The 25,113-nt window shown below is 37.7% G+C and overlaps 1 protein-coding gene across 1 annotated transcript; it reads right to left on the minus strand.

The window, feature by feature from the left end:
- Window positions 1-158: 158 nt before the first annotated feature.
- Window positions 159-23,196, minus strand: LOC121730728 (protein disulfide-isomerase A3). Its single transcript, XM_042119868.1, has 17 exons — window positions 22,938-23,196; window positions 22,639-22,847; window positions 22,204-22,432; window positions 21,898-22,008; window positions 20,375-20,507; window positions 18,566-18,726; window positions 17,532-17,763; window positions 17,109-17,246; window positions 16,474-16,573; window positions 10,989-11,050; window positions 7,585-7,823; window positions 7,280-7,390; window positions 6,234-6,366; window positions 3,493-3,653; window positions 2,061-2,292; window positions 1,666-1,803; window positions 159-273 (listed from the first exon to the last, which is right to left on the minus strand). Exons 1-17 carry the CDS (start codon window positions 23,084-23,086, stop codon window positions 172-174), a joined length of 2,640 nt encoding a protein of 879 aa, XP_041975802.1. The 5' UTR covers window positions 23,087-23,196; the 3' UTR covers window positions 159-171.
- Between the last annotated feature and the right edge of the window lie 1,917 nt (window positions 23,197-25,113).

The following is a 25,113-nucleotide window of genomic DNA, read 5'->3' on the forward strand; positions in this document are numbered from 1 at the left end:
GTTAAAACCATAATCTGTGGTTAAAACCATTCAGAAGTAAAAGTGGTTAAGATACCGAAACAGAACCATTCACTTTACAACTGATAAGTTAACTGTAAGGAAACTGCATGGAAGTGACAAAGGTATACAGGCCCAGATCTCTTACATGGAAAGTTTTGTATCACTATGTATTTACAGCTCGTCCTTCACATTGCCCTTCCTGTCCCAGCCCTTGAGCTCGGACGAGGCCTGGTCTGAAACGTACTTGAGGAAGTCCTCCAGAGCACGTCCACCCTGAAAAATACACAGTGAAATTTTTTAAACAAAAAGTACAGTGCTCCCAAAGTGATAATGCGCATAGAAATTTTCGTATTTTTTCGGCAACAGTCGTATTTCCTGAGCGTCGGAAGACGTACTCGCGTCGCTGCCAAGCGCTGTTTTTAAACTTAATTTTAAGAAAAAGCTGCTTTGCGGCATAGCTGAGGCGCCTGACGTTACTTGGACGTTACCCTGGCCACGTCGCGATGGCTTCCCGGTGAGTTATAGCACTTATTGACGGACCGGCGACAGCGGACAGCCACCGACTATAAGATAATTACTTCTATTTCCTTTGAACAAGGTGCAAAATGCAGGTGCATTTTTTGGGGCTCTTATATTTCACGGATTCAGGTGTATTCGTGTAAGATTTGCATGGGCATTATTAATTTGGGAGTACTGTAAGGTGTCTATTTAACATGTGGGTAAAATGATTTTTTTCCCCTTTCAACATCTGCAATCGGCTAGTTATAGCCATAATCAGCGGGGCTAAAATGGTCGCTTTGAAGAATCATGATATGAATCATAATATGATTCATTTTTCTAAAATCGTAAAATGCAACTCTGCTTGCAATTCATTTCTGTATTTTTGTACTGATTTGACATTTGTCAGTTTGACAGTTTTGACAATTCATTTGCTGAATTGATTGAGAGGAATTGCTAAATGTGACCATTTTAGCCCCGCTGATCTTATCCATTATTAAATTGGGTTTTATTTGTCGAAACTCCATTGAGTAAGTCCAAGTTTGCTGTATTGGCCATTATCCTATCTTTTGTCAATGTCCAGTATATTCCACTTTTTTAGTCGTGATTTATGCGTATTACTAGTAATGAGGGCTCTTGCTAATGTGTTAAGATGTTCGCGAATTTCTGTGTTGCGTGTGAACCAAGGTGCATTGGTAATGGTTCTTAGGGCCTTGTTTTGAAATATTTACAGAATTTCAAGGTTCGAGTTACTTGCTGAGCCCCATAACTCTATTCCATAGGACCAGCGGGGCTAAAATAGTCGCTTTGAAGAATCCTAATATGATTACATATAATATATAATACGAATCATATTATGATTCATTTTTCTAAAATTGCAAATGCAACTCTGCTTGCAATTCATTTCCGTATTTTTGTAGATTTGACATTTGTCAGTTTTATAATTTTGACAATTCATTTGCTGAATTGATTGAGAGGGCAATTCCTCTCAATCAATTCAGCAAATGAATTGTGAAAAAAAATAATGAAAAACTAAATGTGACCATTCCAGCCCCACAGATTGGTTTCACAATACTTCTATACACTAGTAAGGTAAAATGAATGAATGATGGTTTCCCACCATTATAGCAATTTTCTTTTTGAGAATAAATGAAGCAGACAACTTACTTTGTATCTGACTGGTTTCATGGAGGAGTCCTTGGGTTTCCAGTAGATGGTGGGGAAAGCGTACACGGTGTATAGGGACTTGGGTAAGTCGTTGGCGGTGGCATCAATCTTGATGATGTCAACCTCCTCATTCTTCAACTGGAAATGAATAGCATATAAGGTTAATTTTAAAGTTTTTGTAATTAGACAGTAAAAACCGTAATATTTTGTGATATATTTACAAAGGTAGTTAGAAATGACATAAGAATACAAGAGTATTCTTAGTGTTCTTATGCTTGCACATAACAATATTTCCACTGCATTTCTTGTGCAAAAAGTGGAAAGAAGTAGCAAATATATTTAAGTGCCATAGAACTATACTCTTACTATTTTAAAAAACTCCAAAGATAAAATACCTTCTCTCCCAACTCCTCCCACACTGGGGCAAGTTTCTGGCAATGTTCGCACCACGGAGCGTAGAACTTGATGAGGGCATCCCGGCCGCTGTCAGTGACTAGCTCCTTGAAGTTCTTGCCGACAGCAACCTTGACTGGTCCATCATTGCTGGCCGGTAAGGCCTCAGATTTGATGAAGGGCTCCAGTTTTCCATCAACCAAGTCCTTGGCGAACGCCAACAGGTTCTCAATGCTGGAATATTATGAAATATTTAAATTAAATTATATTCATCTTCCAAATTTACGTATTTTCCTAAAAATAGATATTTTTTAAAGCATTTTCTCACTTTACAAACATTTCATAAAGACTGCAAAAATATTTTATAGTGTGGTTTAAAAGAAGGCTAAAGAATAAAACTATTTCTGGACAATCTAGTAGTAAAGTTAAGAAAAGTAGTAACACCATAAAATGTATAGCATTTGCAAACATTAACCCATGAATTTACTACTTACTACTTAGTTATTATAAATCTCTAGCAACCATATTTTATCCAAATAAATATCATTTCGTTTCATAGAAATAACCAACCATATTGTTATCAGACTCTGACATGCATGTGATAGTGAAGAACTTAGCATAAACATTACAGTTTACTGTTTCATTACTGGTGCATGAAATAGTTAGGATTGCAACAAGTTTTGCTAGTTGCAGTTTGACAAACACAAGAATTTACCATGAATCTTAATTTTATGCTGCAAATAATTTAAATTAAATGAGATTTCACAGAATAATGTGTATATTGGCATACAAAAAACTATTTAACAAAATTAGAACTAGATAGAAAAAGTAGGAATTGTAAAAATTTGAACTATGGCAGGGTTTAAACTTTTGCCCTATTGTTAATGGAATCAGGCGTTACTTTGCGGAAATCCATAGTTTAAATTTAGTTTGTTATTATTTTTAGCAATATTCCGCGAAAACAACTTCCACCTTTAAGTAAATGAGTGAGTGTACGCATAGACATGCGTACAGCACCTCCCTCCTCCCACACTGCCTATGCGTACACTTGCATGCAAGAACTTGCAAACACCACCACCACACAAGCAATAATGTTGGCAAATCCGTGCAAGGCCCCTCACCACCATGCAGGTTGAAAACCTCGACGCGCGTTTCGCCCCAACACCGGAGCATCCTCAGGATGTGGACTCTACGAACACTTAACGGACGTTGTTCGTAGAGTCCACATCATGTACGCATAGGCAGTGTGGGAGGAGGGAGGTGCTATACGCATGTCTATGCGTACACTCACTCATTTACTTAAAGGTGGAAGTTGTTTTCGCGGAATATTGCTAAAAATAATAACAAACTAAATTTTTTGCCCTATTATTTTTTCATAATTAATTGCATGCACATTATACCAACAAAAGAACTCAAATATTTTTTTTATCTTACCTGAATTCATTAGACATGACAAATTTGTTTCCATCTGTGTCCTTTCCAGCTACAACAGGCTTGTCACCCTTGACAAAGTCAATACCATAGTTGTTGAGCTCATGTGTGAAGTTGTCCTTGTCGCTGATAGCGAATGTTACTTCAGTCATTTCCTTTGCAACCTGATAAAAAATGCATTTCATAATAAATATAAATTAGTAAAACTTTTATAATTATTTGTTTAGGTTTTGGAAAGGCCTAGGAAATAGCGTGTAAACAGCTAAATTGCCTGCGGGATAATACAAAGTTCTCAAAAAAAAACACTCCGGAATCCGTATCATGCCCGACTAACCTGTTCCATAGTCAGCAGGGGTGCTCCTCAGGCAATTGCAGTAGCAGCAAGCCCCCTGGATATTGTAGGGGCAGGATGCTTGACTTCTCTAGCTTGCTTGTCCGCTCCGGAGCGTAGCTGAAGTACTCTTGAATTTTGATACACTTTGGTCGGCCGACCACACAAAAAAGTTCACAGCGTTTATATTGAAAACCAAAAGGAAGAAAAACTTGAAATTCCAGCTGGAATATTAGCCTTTTCAAGGAAAAATTATCAGTAATCGGAACAAAAATTTCTCGTATGCCAAGGCCCAAGCCCCTTAGATTATAAGGCCAAGCCCAAGAAGTTTACTTGGCCAAGCCCAGTCCACAGAAAAAAAAAACCCCGCAAACACTTGTCATCTGTCAAGTGTCAAAGACATGTCTTCTTCGTCTTCTTCCTTTTTTTTTTTTTAATTTATTGGGAGCTGGAAACGAGCCCTTTGCTCCAAAAAAAAAATACAATAATAATACAAAATACAACAGATTAAAATTAAAAAAAAGGAATGTCTTTCTTCTATGTTGGTTCTCACCAATGTTCACACAAGCACTATTAACAAAAAAAAAGTAAACTCTACGGTACCTATTTACAATTATTTTTAAACTTTTTCCGTCGTTGAGCATATATAACGGTATAAACATTTGAAGAAAAACTCCGGGCAAGTGAGCATGGGGGAGCTTGCGATCCCATCGCAAACTCCCTCACCCAATCCATCCGCCTCGGTAGAATATTCACTTCTTCCTACTCTCCAATTTCTGCCAAACGAGTGTGGGGGAGCCCGCGATGCAATGTCGCGGTCTCCCCCACCTCGCCATTCGAACACCAAACCTCAAATGAAGAACGTGGGAGTGGGAGAGTTTGCGACCCACGTCGCAAACTCTCCCACCTCACAAATCCAATTCGCTAGGTTCTTAGCTGTAGGGCCTTAGCTCCTCGTGACATCCCCTTAAATGGTATTTTATTTTATTTCATTCTATTTTATTTCATTTCATTTTATTTTTATTTCTTCCGCCTACTAAATTAACTTCTTAAAAAATTTTAACCGCCAGAATACCTCCAAATCCCACCGAAAGCAGCCGCCGCAGACGCAGAACACGCCGCACTCTACATCCAACAAAACAGCAAGCGTGCCCCCCTGACTCTACCTGCCTGAAACGTCGCCCCCCATGTCGCTGGCAGCCTCCGCTGGGTCTTCCCCGGGTAACCGGGGATCTCACCTGGTGGGGTGGACCGCCAGGGGTGCTTCGGGTGGGTCAAGAAGGGCTGGCAACGCTGATAGTAGAGGTGACTCTACCGGTCACCCAACCTAGGGACTCGTCCCGCCCCAAATACCGCCTCATCTTTATGAGGTGCGGCAGATCCCTCGGGCAGGGGGCCTAGCCCCGGAACCGACTTCCCATTTCTCCCCATGGGGGAAGTGAGAGACATCCCACCACGAAGAAATTGTAATTAGACAGTAAATCTTCTGGGCGGCGGGGTACACTTATATCTTCATCTTTACAAATTTTATCTATTTCAGTCGTCTTCTTCCGTCAGTGGTGAATTGCCATATTATTATGTTAAAGGTTCATCCAACAGTTGATGAACAGAAACTCCCAAACTAAGATTACATCCCAACAGTGGAAACCAAACAACACAAACCCAGAGTGTCATTTGAGAACTTATTATTTAATTAGTAAGGAAATTAAGGAAATATAATATATTATAATAAAATTAAGTGCACAACCAGTAACATTAAGTAGTTTTCTTACAGAAAAAAATATTTACACAGTCAAACATTTGTTTACAGAGCACACAGGTGTCTTTGCCAAATACAGGCAAGGGCAGATGTTAGTAACTGTATAGACTATACTTTATGTCATTTATCCATCTGTATAAGGGCGTTCGCTGCGTTAAGCGTGCGCCCGGCGCGGCCACCCGCGAGGCGTGCTTGTTTCATGTCATCCCATAGAGCGCTGCGTTGAGCGGGTCAGCCGTCGCACGATTACTATGGCGTGCGCCCGGCGCGGCCGCCCGCAAGGCGTGCTTGTTTCATGTCATCCCATAGAGCAGCGCTGCGTTGAGCAGGTCAGCCGTCGCACGATTACTATGGCGTGCGCCCGGCGCGGCCACCCGCTAGGCGTGCTTGTTTCATGTCATCCCATAGAGCAGCGCTGCGTTGAGCAGGTCAGCCGTCGCACGATTACTATGGCGTGCGCCCGGCGCGGCCACCCGCTAGGCGTGCTTGTTTCATGTCATCCCATATAGCAACGCAGCGTTGAGCGGGTCAGCCGTCGCACGATTACTATGGCGAGCGCACGCCGCGGGCGCCCGCGACTCAACGCAGCGAACGCCCTAAATACTATAATTAGCAAGGAGATAGAATATCTTATATTTTAAAATAACTTCTAACCTTAAGTACACGGTTTCTCCAGTAGTTTGTGCCCTTAGCGTTCTTGACGTAATCCACATCATAGTAAGCCACCACAAGAGGGTTTGAGAAGTCATTGATGTTCTGCTTCTGGCGGATTCCAACTAAGCCATGGCTGAAAAATATTTGAATTTAGATTGTTGTTAAGATGACTATTATGTTAAATAACTAATTAAAATTATTGTAATTAGATATTTAACCTGTCGATATTGGAAAAACAAGACACAATAAAATTTCTATTTTGTCACCGGTGAGCATATGGGGCTTCATGAATTAACATGGGGGTATATTTAATGAGCAGCTTATAATAATAATAATAATATTTATGGACGCTTCACACCACGTCAGTCTAGCCCCGTGGTAAGTACCTGAAGGACTTGTGTTACGGGTACCAGACAATGGAAATATATTTAATACTTTTATACTATACATATTATATTTAACATTTTTACTATATGATACACATATTTAATACACATCCATGACTCAGGAACTTTGAAAACTTTTTGTTCCCTCGGCGGGATTTGAAGCCGCGACCCCCGGCTTGAGCTTCCAACAGCCCACCAATTGAGCCACAGAGGTCGTCGCGCGCTTATATGATTAAAAATATTAAAGTTTTATCAACATTGTTATTAATAATAATAATAAAAATTCTTTATTTGCACATTAAAAACATAGCAATAAAAATAATATAAAAATAAAGGATTTGCGCAAATTGTAGTCTTGTCGCTACAAGGGGTTTCTTCCAGACAACCAAGTACCAACAGAGATGAAAATATGACATACAATAGGAATAGTACAACAACTTAAAACTAAGAATAACCTAATGAATTTATAATCAATATTATAATACATAATGTTATTGTTTTTTTCATAAAAATATTTTAGTGTAGATAAATTTATAGTAAGTAAATCAAAATTATAGCTTGGAAATACTAGCTCAATTAAACTGTACTGATAAGCTTATCAGTAGAATATAATTAATAAGTTATTCATAATTAATTATATAAAACATAATCTATACTCACTAGTTTTCTTTGATGAAAGCTTTGAGTGATTCAGGTTCTCCCTTGTATTCAACAAATGATTCCTCGAACTTGTTCTGCAGGCGTTTGGGTCGGTACAACACCACATTGTTCCTGTAAGTAATTCATAAGAATGGTACGTCCAATAGTGTGCTACTTATGTGCCAGTGAAATTAGTTGTTTTTCTTCATTAGCTTGCAATTTTAGCAACAAATCATGTTAATATTTTGTCAACTGGTGGTATATTATATATTCTCTAATAGAGAAACATTTATGAGTCAAAAAAATACTTTTAAAGTTATACTCACTTGTAACCAGCCTTCTTGAGTACATCAGCGGCAGAAGAGTGGGCAAAGGAGACATTTCTTCCCTCGCGCATTTTATCAGCAGTCTTCAGGAACTGCCCCTTAAGGTCTGACTCCTTCTCAAAGAAGCCAATGACAACGACTTCATCCTTAGCCAGGATGTTCTCAAAGCTCTCAACTGTCAGGAGATCCTTTGAGCTAGGGCCAACTTGGGCTCTCATGTACTTACTTGACAATACCATCTGTAAATTGGGAATTTTTTGAATACTTACTGGTTTCACCGAAATATAATATTCGCACCTTTAAAGTAATACCGTGACTAAATGAAATTATCAAATTTTACAGGGGAGCAAATATTAGAAAATAGTCACTGTTTTTTCTAAATAAAATCTGAGTTCAGGGTTTTTTTAAGATATTTAATGAGTTTATAAGATAGATCTCTGTTTATATTATGACATGCCATTTAAAAAAGATAATTAAAATATTTACAGATTTATTTATTTTGATTTATATTTTTTTAGTAACACTTTACCACTAATTTTTTTGTTCATTGCGGTAAGCGCAACTAATGTTACAAAACAAAAAAACTATTAAAACTTCATAATTTAACATAATTAAAAGTTAAGACAGTATCTTACCGTCTTAACTTTTAACTATCTTATCCTTTTACATTTTAAAACACTTTGACTGAAAGGAGATCAACTGGAAATAGCAATAAAAGAAAATAAACATAGTAACAATCACAGCCTCATTTCTCTATCCACGAGAGGTAGGTACCTACTTTGAGCTAACAAAAGTAATGTTCACTTCAACTCAATAATGAGTTAAACCTATTGGCATGTTAATAATATTTTTTGATTACAATAAAAAATGTTACACTCTAGAGATTTATCTCTAGAGTGTAACATTTTTTATTGTAATTATTGGATTAATCTCTAAAAAAATAAAGGCAAACTGTGACTATACAAACTGTAACATACCATCCAATGAAATTGAACTATAAATTGCGTTATTTCATAACACGAAAAATGTGTCTAAACAAATTGAAACACTTTACCTATTCAAAAAAGAAAATATTTTGTGACTTAAAGCCGTGTTTATCCAAATAATCACGCTGTTGTTTAAAACTTCCGTCATCACTTTATCACGATCATGTTCTTATTGGTATAGACTATAGACACAATATTGTATTTATCGACCCGAACATAACTCGGCTTAGTAACGCTTTGATTTACCGCTAGATGGCGCAAAACACAAAATTTTGCAGAAACACAAAGTTTATCTTGTAGTTTACATTTATTTCAGATAGATGGCATTGATACCTCAATTAATGAAAATTTTCGTTTAGTAACGGTTTTACTTTTAAGGTGCGAATTATGTCTGTCGAAATATATGAAAAGGCAATGTTTTGGTATGGTATGTTCTATTCACAGACTACTAAGGGATACTACGTATGTTCTATTAAATAAAAAAAGGCTTATAGTTAACTGATCACCAGAAATAGTAACATTTCACAGGCAAAAATTGTAAACGATCACTTACACAGGGCCCGATTTAAGGGGTTGCGAGCCGGGCATTTGCCCAGAGCGGCAAAAATGAGGGGCGGCGAAATTGACTTATTCCTATCTTCCAACCTAGCCATCCACCACTTAAGTTTGAGAATTTTACCAGCTAACCTACCTCAAGTTTGCTAGTGGAAATATTTGAGTATTTTACTTAAATATTCCTCCCATTTTCCCCCAACAAATATGTTTCCTTATTTAAACTAGTAATCTGTGGTTTTTAGATGAATGATTGGTCTCGCGCTCGCGCTACGACTAGATACCGTCGGAGTACCTACTTGAAAAATGCGGCAACAAATCACACGCCATACGGCGTAACTGCGCCAGTCGCGCTGCAAGCTTCGGGTGAGGTAGATGTGTCGATATTTTTTTTTTTTAGTGAGACTATGCAATAATAACACTACAAGAAACAAGAAAGGTACTTGCATCACATACAATCAGTAAATATTATATAAATCGTCATAAACACAGAAAAATAATATAAAACCTGAAAATTCGGATCGGAGTACCGCTTGATGTTCAGTGTTGCCAATTACCATAAACTAAAAATTCCCAAATTTTTCTGAGATTGTGATTTTTATTTATTTATTATATCTTATTTTTTATATATACATAGTGGCTGAGTGGATGAGCGCATTATCCGAATTCTGATCAGAAACAGTTGAATTTCGCCGGACCGCCACCCCGCACACTATCCGAAATATCCTTCCGGCGAGTTTGAGCTCACTCGGCTCAGTACAAAATGTAGGAGACAGCGCGGACGTTCAACTGTTTCGTATCAGAAATTTCGGACAATGTGCGGCCGGGCTAAAATCTCTAGGGTAGCTGGTTCGAATCCCGCCAACGGAACAAAAAGTTTTCAAAGTTCCTGGAATGTGTATTAATAAATATGAATTATGAGTATCATATTATAATATAAATAAAGAAATTTAAAAAAAAACCCCCGCCAAACAACTTTAAAAAGTAATGAAATAATATTTACTGCCTTGAGGTTAAAATAATTCCTAACTTGTGTAAAGTAAAATTTTAGTCCATAATTATTGTCAAGGTGTGTCGGGGGACCGCCAAGTAAACTAACCCTACAACCGCCAAGTCGCTGATTATCTCGATTCAGTTCGCTGTGAATTATTGATCCTTAAACTTGTTATGTGAAATCAATTATCAAACATCTACTTTAGCGGTCCCCCGACACACCTTGACAATAATTATGGACTAAAATATAGTTTATACTTTATGTATGTACACAATACAGTAACAAATGAGAAAACAAATTTAACATTTGCTTTTTTATGACTCATTCTTAACTTTCGTTAAACTTCCTACCACTGTTTTTGTATTGTTTTCTCATCAATATTGTACCCATTATATTTCGTTGACCTAAACAATGTTGTTATTTTATCGCATTCTTTTCGAATGGACTTTATTCCAATGGCAAAGTTTATCTGGTGATTGAAAAATCAGCACTTACTATACAATAATAATAAATTACAAGACCACAGCAACTAATTTTTCCCCATTGATTGGGCACCAGTCACGTATCTGGCAACCCGATTATCTACTATACTTGTGCATTGTTTTACACACACTACAATATTGAGTTGCCGCATTCGGGAATCTGTGTTTTCTATACAGCGCGGTATCTAGTCGAGCGCGCGCGCGAGACCTATCATTTATCTAAGATTACGAGGTTAGCAATGTGATCAAAATCAATCCCGCAAAGTCGATACGGACTTACATGAATTGCACCACGTTGAACTACCAAAAAATTAATCTATCGCTACGGCTCGAAAACTAGTACGATAAAACGATTTAATTAATAAAAACTATTAAAATTAAAGTACGCACTTGTGGAAGTAGCACTGCACTTGGAACTTTTTGATAAATTCTTATTTGTTCAGAGTTGAACACTCACCACTGATAGAGCGTATTATCCGAGATATAGACTCCAAAGTCCAACAGAATGGCCGAGAAATAGATTTTCTTTCGGCTGGAAAGCTGCAATGTGAATCACTACCGGTGTGGCCACACTTTATAAGTAAACATCCTTATAGTAGAGTGTTTAAAAGAGTATTATGAGTATATAGAGTAAACTAGCTAAAAACCGAGCTTTGTGAGGGCTCGCGTCGTCACGCCTTGACTGACTGATGATAATTATTAATAACACATAAAAATAAAAAAATTATATGATAAAGCACAAATCAATAGACGTGATGTTATTCCGTAAAGTGTACCACAAAATGAACAGGTTGTGGGATATACTAGGGCTCGCTTCGCTCGCCTGATGATAAGTAAGAGTTAAGAGTAAACTGAGCCAATTTTGTTCATTTATATAGCTTGAGTATTGTTGTCGGCAATAAAAGGCTTACTAATATAATAAAATAAAATAATAATAATTTCCCGATATTTTTGAAACAATAAAATAGTGGCAATACTATAATGTTGCCATAAAACCTTTCCATTACGTCATATCCTGTCAAAAGTACAGAAAATTTCTAATTTTGAAACTAGCAACACAGTTCATCACAGATTGATCACAGACTACAATAAAAACAAATTATTAGGAGGTTTGACACGGTTTTCGCAAGGACCAATCAATACAAAGATATTTTACTACAAAATATCTTTGATTATATAGTTGTCCACATTTTGTCCACACATGGCCGGCACAGTGGCTTCCAGTTCTTTTTGCCTTACATAAAATATAACCCTTCATATTTAAACTGTTTTTTTTTTACTTATTATTATGCTAGTTTTTATTGTAATTTAGTTTAATTGTATGGCCCCATCTCCAATCCACACTCACGTTTCGCGGAATTTCCGCGAAACGTGAGTGTGGATCCGATTCGCATATTTTTCGCACTTCGCGGCTGGTTCCCCGACCGCCAGTGTTGTCAACTATGGGGATTTCCCACTAAATTTAGTGGGAAAAAATAAATTTTGTGGGTTTTTTAGGGGGTAAAATATTTTGGGGATATTTTTGGGGATAAAAATTTTGAAGAATTGAATATTTTTTTTATTACAACCTTAAAGTGGCTCAGAACTTTGCCGCGAGCGACCACGACGGACGAAAATTCAAATGAAATACCACTTTATGACATAGGCTATAGGTTTCATTTTACTCAACCACTAGCTTGTACGCCGCTGCCGCGCCGGCTGCAGCATGGGTCGCCACGTAAATGTCAGTAGGAAATGATACCTATATTTTATGTCATAAAGTAGCATTTTATTTGATTTTTTACCGGTCGCGGTCGCTCGCGGCATAGATCCGAAAGCCACCTTTAAGATGGAACTGCCGCACAAAGCACATGTCGCTATAGTCTTTTGAGTCGTACCAGCTGACAGTAGGCTGACAGATTATTATATTTGTTGTCATTGTATGTAATGAAAAAAATAAAGATTGAAGTATTTAAAAACTGCCGGCCTGTTTGTTTGTTTGGAATGTTGAAAGTGTATTTCAGCGTTTTGAGCGCTTAGTAGAACATACCGCAAGAAATTTTAAATATTTTGATTTTTTGGGGAGTTTTTGTTGAAATTTAGTGGGTTTTGAAGTTGTTTTAGGGGGAAAACGTTTTGAATAGTTGGCAGCACTGCCGACCGCATCCACACCATGGAATTAATATGTAGCTGTACGTAGTACATATTAATTCCATGATCCACACTCGCGCGCGAACCATGCGCGACGCCGCGGCGCCGCGAAATTCCTGCGAAGCATAAGTGAGAGACCGATTCGCATATTACCTATGTTCCCCGATTGTTGTCGGTTTTCTGACCTGCACAAATTTAGCACCCCATCAAAAGATTTTTGAAATCAAAATGACCTACACATACGAATTACGTTTCGTTTATACGATTAAAAATAGATTTTAATAATGAAATAAAATTTTACGATATTATCTTTATTTTCTTACATATTTATAACACAAATTACCAAAACGCATGATAATAAATATGTAATGGTTAATATTCTACCAATAAAACACATTAAAAACCCAGAATAATCTTAGGAAATTAATATAAAACATATTAACGTCACTCTTTCACAATCTTAGCTAAACTCTTCCTTCGTTTATGTCCTAAAAATTAAATTCAATAATCCCTATACCTACAACTAAATAATAGCAGCGTTTTACCCTGAAATAAAACGCTTATTAAATACTTACCTTATTTGAAGCATAATAATTGAGATAGGCACTTCCATTTTCGCAGATTTTACCTCCTTTTCTTTCCTGAATGTTGGTAGCTCTGTCAACCTTGGCGCCATCATCGAGCAGGTAGAGGGAGAATTCCCGCTCGACTATGATCATTGAGTCGAAATTACACCAGGCAGAAATAAAAAGTTATGCTTCAAATAAGGTCTTTGAAGCAAAATCTGGACATGCTTCTGTAGAATTATTTTGTTTTAATAAGCAATAAGATAATCGTCCTAATAAACGATAATACGCAGAACTTGCTCTCTGAGGGTTTGTTTAACTCAATTGGTCAAGGAAACAGGTGACCGGATAATAAGCAAGTAATTTGCAGCAACTGTCCCTTGTATACAGACGTCGGAGCCGCCAGTGCGATGGAGCGACTGCCAGGTAAAATAAGCTTGCAAACAGTGATGCCAGATTGGGGGGAATCCCCCCAAATTTGGGGGTTTTTTTAGGTGATGGGGGGAAAATTGGGGGGAACAATTTTTTGGGGGGATTGTTGGAGGAAAAAATCTGGGAACAGACGGCGAAATCTAAGTACTATGGTCCCGTTTTTACCCTTAGGTTACGACTTACGGAACCATAAAAATGATCAAGGAGCTCGCGAAGATGCTGATTCTGTAAAGATTGGACGCTATTACCGAAATAGTGTACATTCATCGTATCCATTTGTGAAATTCCCATTCATAATGAACAAAAAATTTCTTTTATAATTTGTGGGGGGATTTTTCTTGAAATCCCGAATTTTGGGGGGATTTCGGGGAACACTTGGGGAGAAACCGAGTTGGCCGTCTGGCAACACTGCTTGCAAAACAAAACTGTCATTAGTTGAACATTTATGAGCCCGAATGGCTGAGTCAAAATATAATCGAATAGAGTGGAAAGATTGAAAATAGGACCTCTTAATCTTCTAATAAAACTTCTTGCATAGTCCTTTCAGCGATAAAATTCAGCGACGCGACTAGTAGTGAAAAAACGCGAGAGTGTACAGTAATGCGCTCGCTTTCCTCGCGAGACCCTTTGTCTCGGGCGCAAAATACCGACACCGGACCGAGAGGGTCCGAGACAGGCGAGACGAGGCGAGCGCACCCATTTACACTCTCGCACTCGGGCCGCCTCGCTGTGTCTCGGCGAGAGTGTACAGCCGACATTACACATATTTAAGTTTTCAATTTTTTTTATGTCCGTAGGCAATCTATTATAAATTAATGTTACCATGCCTATGACTCCCTTTTGCATAAATGTTGTATTACGGGTTATAGTCCCAACTCTTAATTTAAGTCTGTTGCTTTTAAGTTTTGGAAATATATTTATATTGGTTTGGAAATATATTTATAAGGCGCATTCAAGTATATACCTGCTTGCAAGAGGGAATATATTATATTTTTTAGTATGTATGGTACACACAACTCTACAAGGCGCAGATTCGGCCTCATATGGAATATTGTTCTCATCTCTGGGCAGAGGCGCCAAAATACCAACTGCTCCCTCTGTATCGTATCCAACGAAGGGCTGCTCGAATTGTTGACTGCCTTAGTGTTTCAAACAGCTTGGACCCCCTGGAATTACGCCGAGATGTTGCTTCACTCTGCATCCTCTATCGGTTGTATCACGAGTGCTCTGAGGAATTGTTCGGAATCATACCACCTGCAACTTTTCGCTATCGTCCCACGCGAAAAACATACCATCCTCATCACCTTGATGAGTGGCAGTCTTCCACAGTGCGTTTTTCGCGTAACTTTCTGCCGCGCACTGTAAAACTCTGGAATGAACTGTCACCAGCAGTATTTCCGGACCGATACGACCTGCAAACCTTCAAGAAAAGAGCGTATACCCTCTTAAAAGGCCGGCAACGCACATGCAGCTCTTCTGATGTTGCGAGTGTCCATGGGCGACGGTAGTTGCTTACCATCAGGTGACCCGTTTGCTCGTTTGCCCCCTTATTTAATAAAAAAAAAAAACTGCTGATCGCACTCTGACACCCACGTGTTGCCTGAATCTGCCACTCGCCGCGCCACTAGAGATATCCAAGAGGCCTATTCCGCTAGGTATATTAACTTTATGGGTTATACTTTTTTTTTTAATGAAATAAGGGGGCAAACGAGCAAACGGGTCACCTGATGGAAAGCAACTTCCGTCGCCCATGGACACTCGCAGCATCAGAAGAGCTGCAATTGCGTTGCCGGCCTTTTAAGAGGGAACAGGGTAATAGGAGAGGGTAAGGATGGGAAGGGAAGGGAATAGGGGAGGGTAGGGAAGGGAATAGGGTAGGGGATAGGGCCTCCGGTAAACTCACTCACTCGGCAAAACACAGCGCAAGCGCTGTTTTACGCCGGTTTTCTGTGAGAACATGGTATTTCTCTGGTCGAGCCGGCCCATTCGTGCCGAAGCATGGCTCTTCCACGTATAACTTATTTCTAATGTTTTGGGAATTTGTACCGATTTTTTTTCCGCCATGATAGAAGTAAGTACTTAAATTATATGTAATAAACTCAAAAAATAATGTCTCTAATTTATTTACTCTTTAGCAAGTTGCAAAAATAACAGGCACGATTTTTCTTAAAAGCCTACATTATTTTAAAAATAAATATACTTTAAACTTACCTATTAAATTTAAATAGCACATAGACAGGGAAGACAGGAATAAAATTCATTTGTATAAATATTTCTTATTTATTATACCACAAAGAAATCCTTAAAAAATTACTGTATTTGTGAAAATTACTATAAAGAGGGGAAGTACATAATAAAAATTACAACATCTAAAAATAAACAGACTTATTTACTGGGAATTGCTTAGTTTTCTAAAACTTGGCTAAGCATTAATCGAGATATGCAATTCTTTCACAGAATATAAATGCAGTCACGTTAGATTTCATTAAAAACATTGCACAAAACCACTGCTAATTTATCTTTTGTAAACATTGTAAATGAATTTAAACATTTTAAAACCATCGTCAAGACAAATAATTGACTTTAGCTCAAAAATTAAGAATACAAGTTAAGTAAATTAAGTTGTGACCAACAGTAGTCCTCAACATATTAATTTTAACTTATTGCAATATTATATTGTGCACACCAAGCTTACAACATTCACTCACAGATCTCTTACATGGAAAGTTTTGTATCACTATGTATTTACAGCTCGTCCTTCACATTGCCCTTCCTGTCCCAGCCCTTGAGCTCGGACGAGGCCTGGTCTGAAACGTACTTGAGGAAGTCCTCCAGAGCACGTCCACCCTGAAAAATACACAGTGAAATTTTTTAAACAAAAAGTACAGTGCTCCCAAAGTGATAATGCGCATAGAAATTTTCGTATTTTTTCGGCAACAGTCGTATTTCCTGAGCGTCGGAAGACGTACTCGCGTCGCTGCAAAGCGCTGTTTTTAAACTTAATTTTAAGAAAAAGCTGCTTTGCGGCATAGCTGAGGCGCCTGACGTTACTTGGACGTTACCCTGGCCACGTCGCGATGGCTTCCCGGTGAGTTATAGCACTTATTGACGGACCGGCGACAGCGGAAAGCCACCGACTATATGATAATTACTTCTATTTCCTTCGAACAAAGTTCAAAATGCAGGTGCATTGTTGGGGCTCTTACATTTCACAGATTCGTGTGTTTTCGTGATTACGACAATTAGCGAAGTGTTGCATGTGCATCATTAATTTGAGATTACTGTAAGGTGTTTAGTTAACATGTAGGTAAAAAGAATAAATGACGGTTTCCCACCATTATAGCAATTTTCTTTTTGAGAATAAATTAAGCAGACAACTTACATTGTATCTGACTGGTTTCTTGGAGGAGTCCTTGGGTTTCCAGTAGATGGTGGGGAAACCGGACACGTCGTATAGGGACTTGGGCCAGTCGTTGGCAGTGGCATCAATCTTGATGATGTCAACCTCCTCATCCTTCAACTGGAAATGAATAGCATAAAAAGGTTAATTTTAAAGTTTTTGTAATTAGACAGTAAAAAATCGTAATATTTTGTGACATATTTACAAAGGTAGATAAATAATTGTAAATACTTAGTTAGAAATGACAGGAATACAAGAGTATTCCTAGTGTTCTTACGCTTGCACATAACAGTATTTCCACTGCATTGCTTTTGCAAAAAGTGGAAAGAAGTAGCAAATATGTTCAAGCGCGATAGAACTATACTCTTACTGTTATTATTTTAAAAAACTCCAAAGGTTAAATACCTTCTCTCCCAACTCCTCCCAGATTGGGGCAAGTTTCTGGCAATGTCCGCACCATGGGGCATAGAACTCGATGAGGGCATCCCGGCCGCTGTCAGTGACTAGCTCCTTGAAGTTCTTGCCGACAGCAACCTTGACTGGTCCATCATTGCTGGCCGGTAAGGCCTCAGATTTGATGAAAGGCTCCAGTTTTCCATCAACCAAGTCCTTGGCGAACGCCAACAGGTTCTCAATGCTGGAATATTAAAAAATATTTAAATTAAATTTTATTCATCTTCCAACTTTACGTATTTTCCTAAAAATAGATATTTTTTTAAAGCATTTTCTCACTTTACAAACATTTCATAAAGACTAATAATAATAATATCTATGGATGCTTCACATCACGTCAGTCTGGCCCCGTGCTAAGTACCTGCATGACTTGTGTTACAGGTACCAGACAACGGAAATATATTTAATATTTTTATAATATTAAACATATTATATTTAAGCTTTTTATTTAACTGAGCGACAGAGGTCGTCTAAAATATTTAATACCTAGTGTGGTTTAAAAGAAGGCTAAAGAACAATGTAGTAGTAAAGATAAAGAGGAGTAACACCGTAAAATGTATAGCATTTGCAAACATTAACCCATGAAATAGCCGACCTTATTGTTATCAGACTCTGACATGCATGTGATATTGAAGTACTTAGCGTAAGCATTAAAGTTACTGGTGCATGAAATAGTTAGGATTGCAACAAGTTTTGCTAGTTGCAGTTTGACAAACACAAGAATTTACCATGAATCTAAATTTTATGCTGCAAATAATTTAAATTAAATGAGATTTCACACAATAATGTGTATATAATGTAGTTTACTATGTTTTCTTGGCATACAAAAAAAATATTTTACAAAATTAGAACTAGATAGGAAAAGTAGGAATTGTAAAAATTTGGACTATGGCAGGGTTTAAACTTTTGTCTTATTATTTTTTCATAATTAATTAATTGCATGCACATTATACCAACAAAAGAACTCAAATATTTTTTTATCTTACCTGAATTCATTAGACATGACAAATTTGTTTCCATCTGTGTCCTTTCCAGCTACAACAGGCTTGTCACCCTTGGCAAAGTCAATACCATAGTCGTTGAGCTCATGTGTGAAGTCGTCCTTGTCGCTGATGGCGAATGTTACTTCAGTCATTTCCTTGGCAACCTGATAAAAAAATGCATTTTGTATAAAATATAAATTAGTAAAAATTTTATACTGAATTATTTGTTTAGTAACATTAAGTAGCTTTCTTACAGAGAAAAATATTTACACAGTCAAACATTTGTTTACAGAGCACACGCCACACAGGTGTCTGTGCCAAAATACAGGCAAGGACAGATGTTAGTAACTGTATAGACCAGCTATCCCCAACCCGCGGCCCGCCGGGACTTTATCTGTGGCCTGCGTGATGTTAAAGCGCATCACAGACGGTGAAGATAATATAATATTTTATCTTTAGATGCCCAAATATAAAATATTATAGTATCTTAAGCTATCACACACGGCTAAGATACGATATTATTAAAAATCTGTTCATTTCCTTACGAGTCTCCGTTGGTGCCACACATATTCCTTGTTAAAGTTTTATATACAGGGTGATTGATTCTATATATATGAGTGATACTGCCTTACTTCTTGATTGTTAGACAGCTCCTCAGACGATGATTCTGATATAGAATGTGAAATGCAGATTGCAGTAGCACATTCCAAAAGGAGAAACATTTGGATAGAGCCTCAAATAAAAAAGTGAAAAACCTGCGGCGAATTTAACCTTTATCAAGATCTGTCAACGAAGAAGTTTCAAGAGTATTTTAGAAATTCTAGAGAAACATAGTTTATATAGTGTATCAGGAGCATCCCACTCCTCCAATCACCGATGAGCACGCTGCCCGAAACAAAAACACCCTGTATTCATATATTTCGCATCTTAAGATAAAATATTAAGATACGAAATATATATTTCGTATCTTAAGATAAAATATTAAGATTCGAAACATATATTTCGTATCTTAAGATAAAATATTTCCATATCGCTCGGTATCTTAAGATACAAAATATAAATTAACTTCGTCGTGTGTGATGGTTCATAGGATGAGCTAGTATTTCCAATGAATGATGAGATGGTTCATAGGGATTTCTATGGTGAGCGATATTCTAAAATATGCTCTAAGATAATATATATTTTATATTATCTTCACCGTCTGTGATGCGCTTAAACCATTTTGAAATTCACGCCCACCGACAAAATAATTTCGCTCGTCGTGAAAGTAGTTAAATTTTTTTCCACTTTTAGATCGTTAATTTTGAAGAAAGTTATTTTTTACACCTAAAAATTTTTTGTTGTGGCCCACAACACCAAGTCCAAGACATGTTTGTAGCCCGTATGAAAAAAAGGTTGGGGACCACTGGTATAGGCAGAAGTCACCAAATGGCGGACCGCGGTCCGCATCCGGACCGCCTACCCATTCTGTACGGACCAAGCATGTTCGAAGATGATCTTCGTTCATCTTAGGACTTCAATGTCTCCAGGATTTAATGTCAATATCTATTTATAGCTTGCACCAATATTTCACTCCAAACTTCAGGGAGATAATTAACTACAAAAACGGTTAGTTTTCTCATTGATTTCATGTCTTAAAACGGACCCTGATTGGTGACCCCTGGACTATAGGATATTATGTCACTTATCCATCTGTATAAGGGCGTTCGCTGCGTTAAGCGTGCGCCCGGCGCGGCCACCCGCGAGGCGTGCTTGTTTCATGTCATAATTAGCAAGGTGATAGAATATCTTATATTTTAAATAAATTCTAACCTTAAGTACACGGTTTCTCCAGTAGTTTGTGCCCTTAGCGTTCTTGACGTAATCCACATCATAGTAAGCCACCACAAGTGGGTTTGAGAAGTCATTGATGTTCTCTTTCTGACGGATTCCAACTAAGCCATGGCTGAAAAATATTCAAATAATTGTTGTTAAGATTGTTATTATTCTGAATAACTAATTAAAATTATTGTCATTAGATATTTAACATATATTTAATTAGCAGCTTATGATTAAAAACATTAAAGTTTTAGCAACATTGTCATTGTTTTTTTCATAAAAATATCTTAGTGTAGATAAAAATTTATAGTAAATCAAATATATAGCTTGGAAATACTAGCTCAATTAAACTGTACTGATAAGCTTATCATCTATTTATGCTTATTAATTAATTATATCAATATAATTAATAAGCATAGCTGGGCATTAACTCGTTAATCCGTTAATCGTTAATTAGCGAAGTTAACATTTTGATTAACGGATTAACTTTTAAAAATATTAACGGACTCGTTAACTTCCGTTAATATGCAGAAGTCCGTTAACCGTTAATCTAATGCCTACTATCTGCCGCACGGCGCCGCGGTGCGGCGCGAAAACAGGTTCAGACAGTTAGTATGAAACGACAAGTGCCGGGCGGGCGGGCAGCGCGGCGCCGCGGCACGACAGCAGCGAAACAAAAACAATACGTGGGATAATAATATATAAATATATACGTGGGAGAGTCATCCTTCGGCACGAATGGGCCGGCTCGACCGGAGAAATACCACGTTCTCACAGAAAACCGGCGTGAAACAGCGCTTGCGCTGCCGAGTGAGTGAGTTTACTGGAGGCCTAATCCCCTACCCTATTCCCTTCCCTACCCTCCCCTATTCTCTTCCCTTCCCATCCCTACCCTCTCCTATTACCCTATTCCCTCTTAAAAGGCCGGCAACGCACCTGCAGCTCTTCTGATGCTGCGAGTGTCCATGGGCGACGAAAGTTGCTTTGCATCAGGTGACCCGTTTGCTCGTTTGCCCCCTTATTTAAAAATTTAAAAAAAAAAAATACTAGATACATTTTCAGGCGCATGCGAGTGAGGAGGGATTTGTTTCGTTTTATCATTTCATTACTCAGCGCCGGTGCTTATAGAGAGAGTGATTTGTTTATTGTTATTATAAATCATTTACATGTTGATATAAAAGAGTGCTATATAATTTAGTATACGCATACAATAATTATAGAAGTATTTTGTTTTGTCCCTAACATGTTAACTTCCAAAACCTTAAACCAACAGGTTTTGTATGTACACTAAGTACTAACACAATGATATAAGTTACAACAAGGCCATATTACACATATTAACGGATTAACAATTAACGTTAACTTCCGTTAATTCGTCCATTGTAACGTTTTAACGTTTAACGAAACTAACATTTTTTGTAACAGATTAACGATTAACAAAGTTAACTATTTGTTTAACGGTGCCCAGCTATGTTAATAAGTTATTCATAATTATATAAAACATAATTTATACTCACTAGTTTTCTTTGATGAAAGCTTTGAGTGATTCAGGTTCTCCCTTGTACTCAACAAATGATTCCTCGAACTTGTTCTGCAGGCGTTTGGGTCGGTACAACACCACATTGTTCCTGTAAGTAATTCATAAGAATGGTACGTCCAATAGTGTGCTACTTATGTGCCAGTGAAATTAGTTGGTTTTTCTTAATTAGCTTGTAATTTTAGCAACAAATCATGTTAATATTTTGTCAACTGGTGGTATATTATATATTCTCTAATAGAGAAACACTTATGAGTCAAAAAAATACTTTTAAAGATATACTTACTTGTAACCAGCCTTCTTGAGTACATCAGCAGCAGAAGAGTGGGCAAAGGAGACTTCCTCGCGCATTTTGTCAGCAGTCTTCAGGAACTGTCCCTTAAGGTCTGATTCCTTCTCAAAGAAGCCAACGACAACAACTTCATCCTTAGCCAGCATGTTCTCAAAGCTCTCAACTGTCAGGAGATCTTTAGAGCTAGGGCCAACTTGGGCTCTCATGTACTTGACAATACCATCTGTAAATTGGGAATTTTATGAATACTGGTTTCATCGAAATATATTATGTCTGTCTGGGTAAAATAGTGTATTACATCTAGTAAATTGAATTTGAGGTAATAGTGTACCTCTATTTTTATATGAAAAGGCAATGTTTTGGTATGGTATGTTCTACTAAAAAAAAAGCTTCTTATTTTATGTAATATGGAAGTTGGATGGAACTTACTAGATTCCCTCGGGCCATTGTACTCTTGCGACACTTCACCGTTCCTGAAGATTTTAAGCGTGGGGTACCCGGAGACGGAAAACTGCTCGCAGGTGCTCTTGCCACCCTCGGTACAATCCACCTTCGCCAGCGCCACCGGAGGATCGTCATCCTTCAGCACGCCGGCCGCTAGCGCGTATTCGGGCTTTAATCTCTTACAGTGGCCGCACCTAATCGAATGTTTATAATGAAATATAATCCGCCACAATCGCATCAATTACTTTGCTATTAATGAGGTTATTCAACTTTCAATTACTCACCACGGAGCGTAAAACATGACGAGGGCCGTATCATGTTGAGCTATCGCACTCGAAAAGTCCGAATCTGTGAGCTCTAGAACGTCTTCCTCGGCGGCCCTACATAAGTATATTAAGCCTAAAAGTAGGACTATTTTAGAAGAACCTAACATTTTTGCTTAGTTCGTGTACTTCCTACGCCGAACGAGTGATCAAGATTCAAGAATTTCGGAACGAAGGACAAGAACCGGAAAAATAATTTACACGTATCACTGATGCCACTTTTGACATTTGCCGGCTCGCGTTGTCCATTTCTGATTGGTCAAAAATTAATTTTATTTTTGTTGTGACAACATTGGTTACAAACTTCAACTTTGCTTCTTGAAGCCTTCAACGAGACACGAGTAGAGAGTACAGATTTGCGTGCATAATTTCTTCTCAAAGTAAACAATTTTTCCAAAATAAAAATCTTATCTTGCGCCATTCCTTCAAAAAATAACTATAAATAAAGGAAAAATATTATGGTAAATGAATAGTGATTGGACAGTACCAGTCATTGGACAAAGCACAAAAGCCCTTTATTTATTATGGTTGCTTAAATAAAACTGTCTGATCAGTGATCACCAACTCAACCAAGTGATCACAGTTTTGCTGGCGCATGCTTCTCGCATGAAAAGACGGAAGACTGACTTATCTACCACACGGCACAGTTATGCATGCGCAAGCCACATTCTTGCCGAGATCGACGGCGTATTTATAAACAACTTGGCTTGAATACTGAACGTTCAACCACACGCGCACGGCGCAGACAATTTATTTTATTATTTTATTTTTATTTATTTGGAAAACATACAGTGTTTTTTTAATTTATAGAAGGCTGTATAAAATCTAGACACCATTTACACGTTTTCACTTAGAAACTAATTAATTACGAAAGCTTACAAAAATTTACATAAACTCACTTATAGAAAAATTATAGCTTATAAAAGGGTAAGTACAGACATTTATAATTATTATTAATTTTGAAATATTTAACTAATCAAATATCAGTAATATTAAACGACAGTCAGAGATTTTAGAAGTAAGAGAACACCGTCAAAAAAAATGCTTAGATATAAGTCTTTTTGTGCCGGTAACCGTAGAGTTAAATATGTCTAAGTCAAAACGTTTGTGCAAATCGTTAAGTAGCTTTAACAAGATCTTATAAAGAAGGAATTTTTTCTATAGTTTGTGTGGGAAAAAGGGATGTAAAGGGGATTATAAGAGGACATTCTGGAAGATCGATTGGGAACTTTGATGTTAATTTTAGAAAGTAGGAGAGGGGAGTCTATTTTATGTTGCGCGATTTTGAGCAGTATCGAGATGTCCGTTATTTGACGTCTTAGGTGTAAAGGCAGGAGGTGGTATCGCCTGCACCTGGACTCATAATTATGATCGAATGTGTTGCATTTAAATTGCAGAAATCTCGTGAACCGTCTTTGGATTGATTCCAACCGGTTAATGTGGATGCTATATTGGGGATTCCAAATTTCAGAAACATACTCTAGAACACTGCGAACGAACGAACAGTAGAGAATTTTTGTTGTTTTTATACTTTGGAATTGGGAGCTCATTCTCATAATAAAGCCGAGGGATCTATTAGCTCTGGTGATTATGTGGTGAAAGTGTTTGTAATATGTTAGCATTGAGTCATGAATTATGCCCAAATCCCGTACCTCATTAACCTTTTTTAAGTATAGGTTTTTTAATAAGTATGAATTATCAATGGCTTTAGAAGATCGGCTGAAAGTCATTGAACAACATTTTGCTACGTTAAGGTCGAGTTTGTAGATATTACAGTATGCCTCAAGTCTTCGAAGGTCCTCCTGCAGCAGGTGACAATCATGCAGGTTACAAAATTTCTAAACACTTTCATGTCATCAGCATACAGGAGGAACCTCGAATGACGAAAGCAAGTGTAAATGTCGTTAACAAATATGTTGAACAACAACGGTCCCAACAGCGACCCCTGAGGGACGCCGGATGGCACCTCATACCATGAAGATGTAAAGCCATTGACAACTACTGCTTGGGATCTATTTTTACTGTAGGAGGTGAACCATCCATATAGGTATCCCTGAGTTATAAAGCTTCTTAAGTAGCAAAGAGTGGTCTAGACGGTCAAAGGCTTTACTGTTGTCGGTGAAGATGGCATCTACTT

This window comes from Aricia agestis, chromosome 9, assembly GCF_905147365.1.
Source record: "Aricia agestis chromosome 9, ilAriAges1.1, whole genome shotgun sequence".
Lineage (NCBI taxonomy): Eukaryota > Metazoa > Arthropoda > Insecta > Lepidoptera > Lycaenidae > Aricia > Aricia agestis.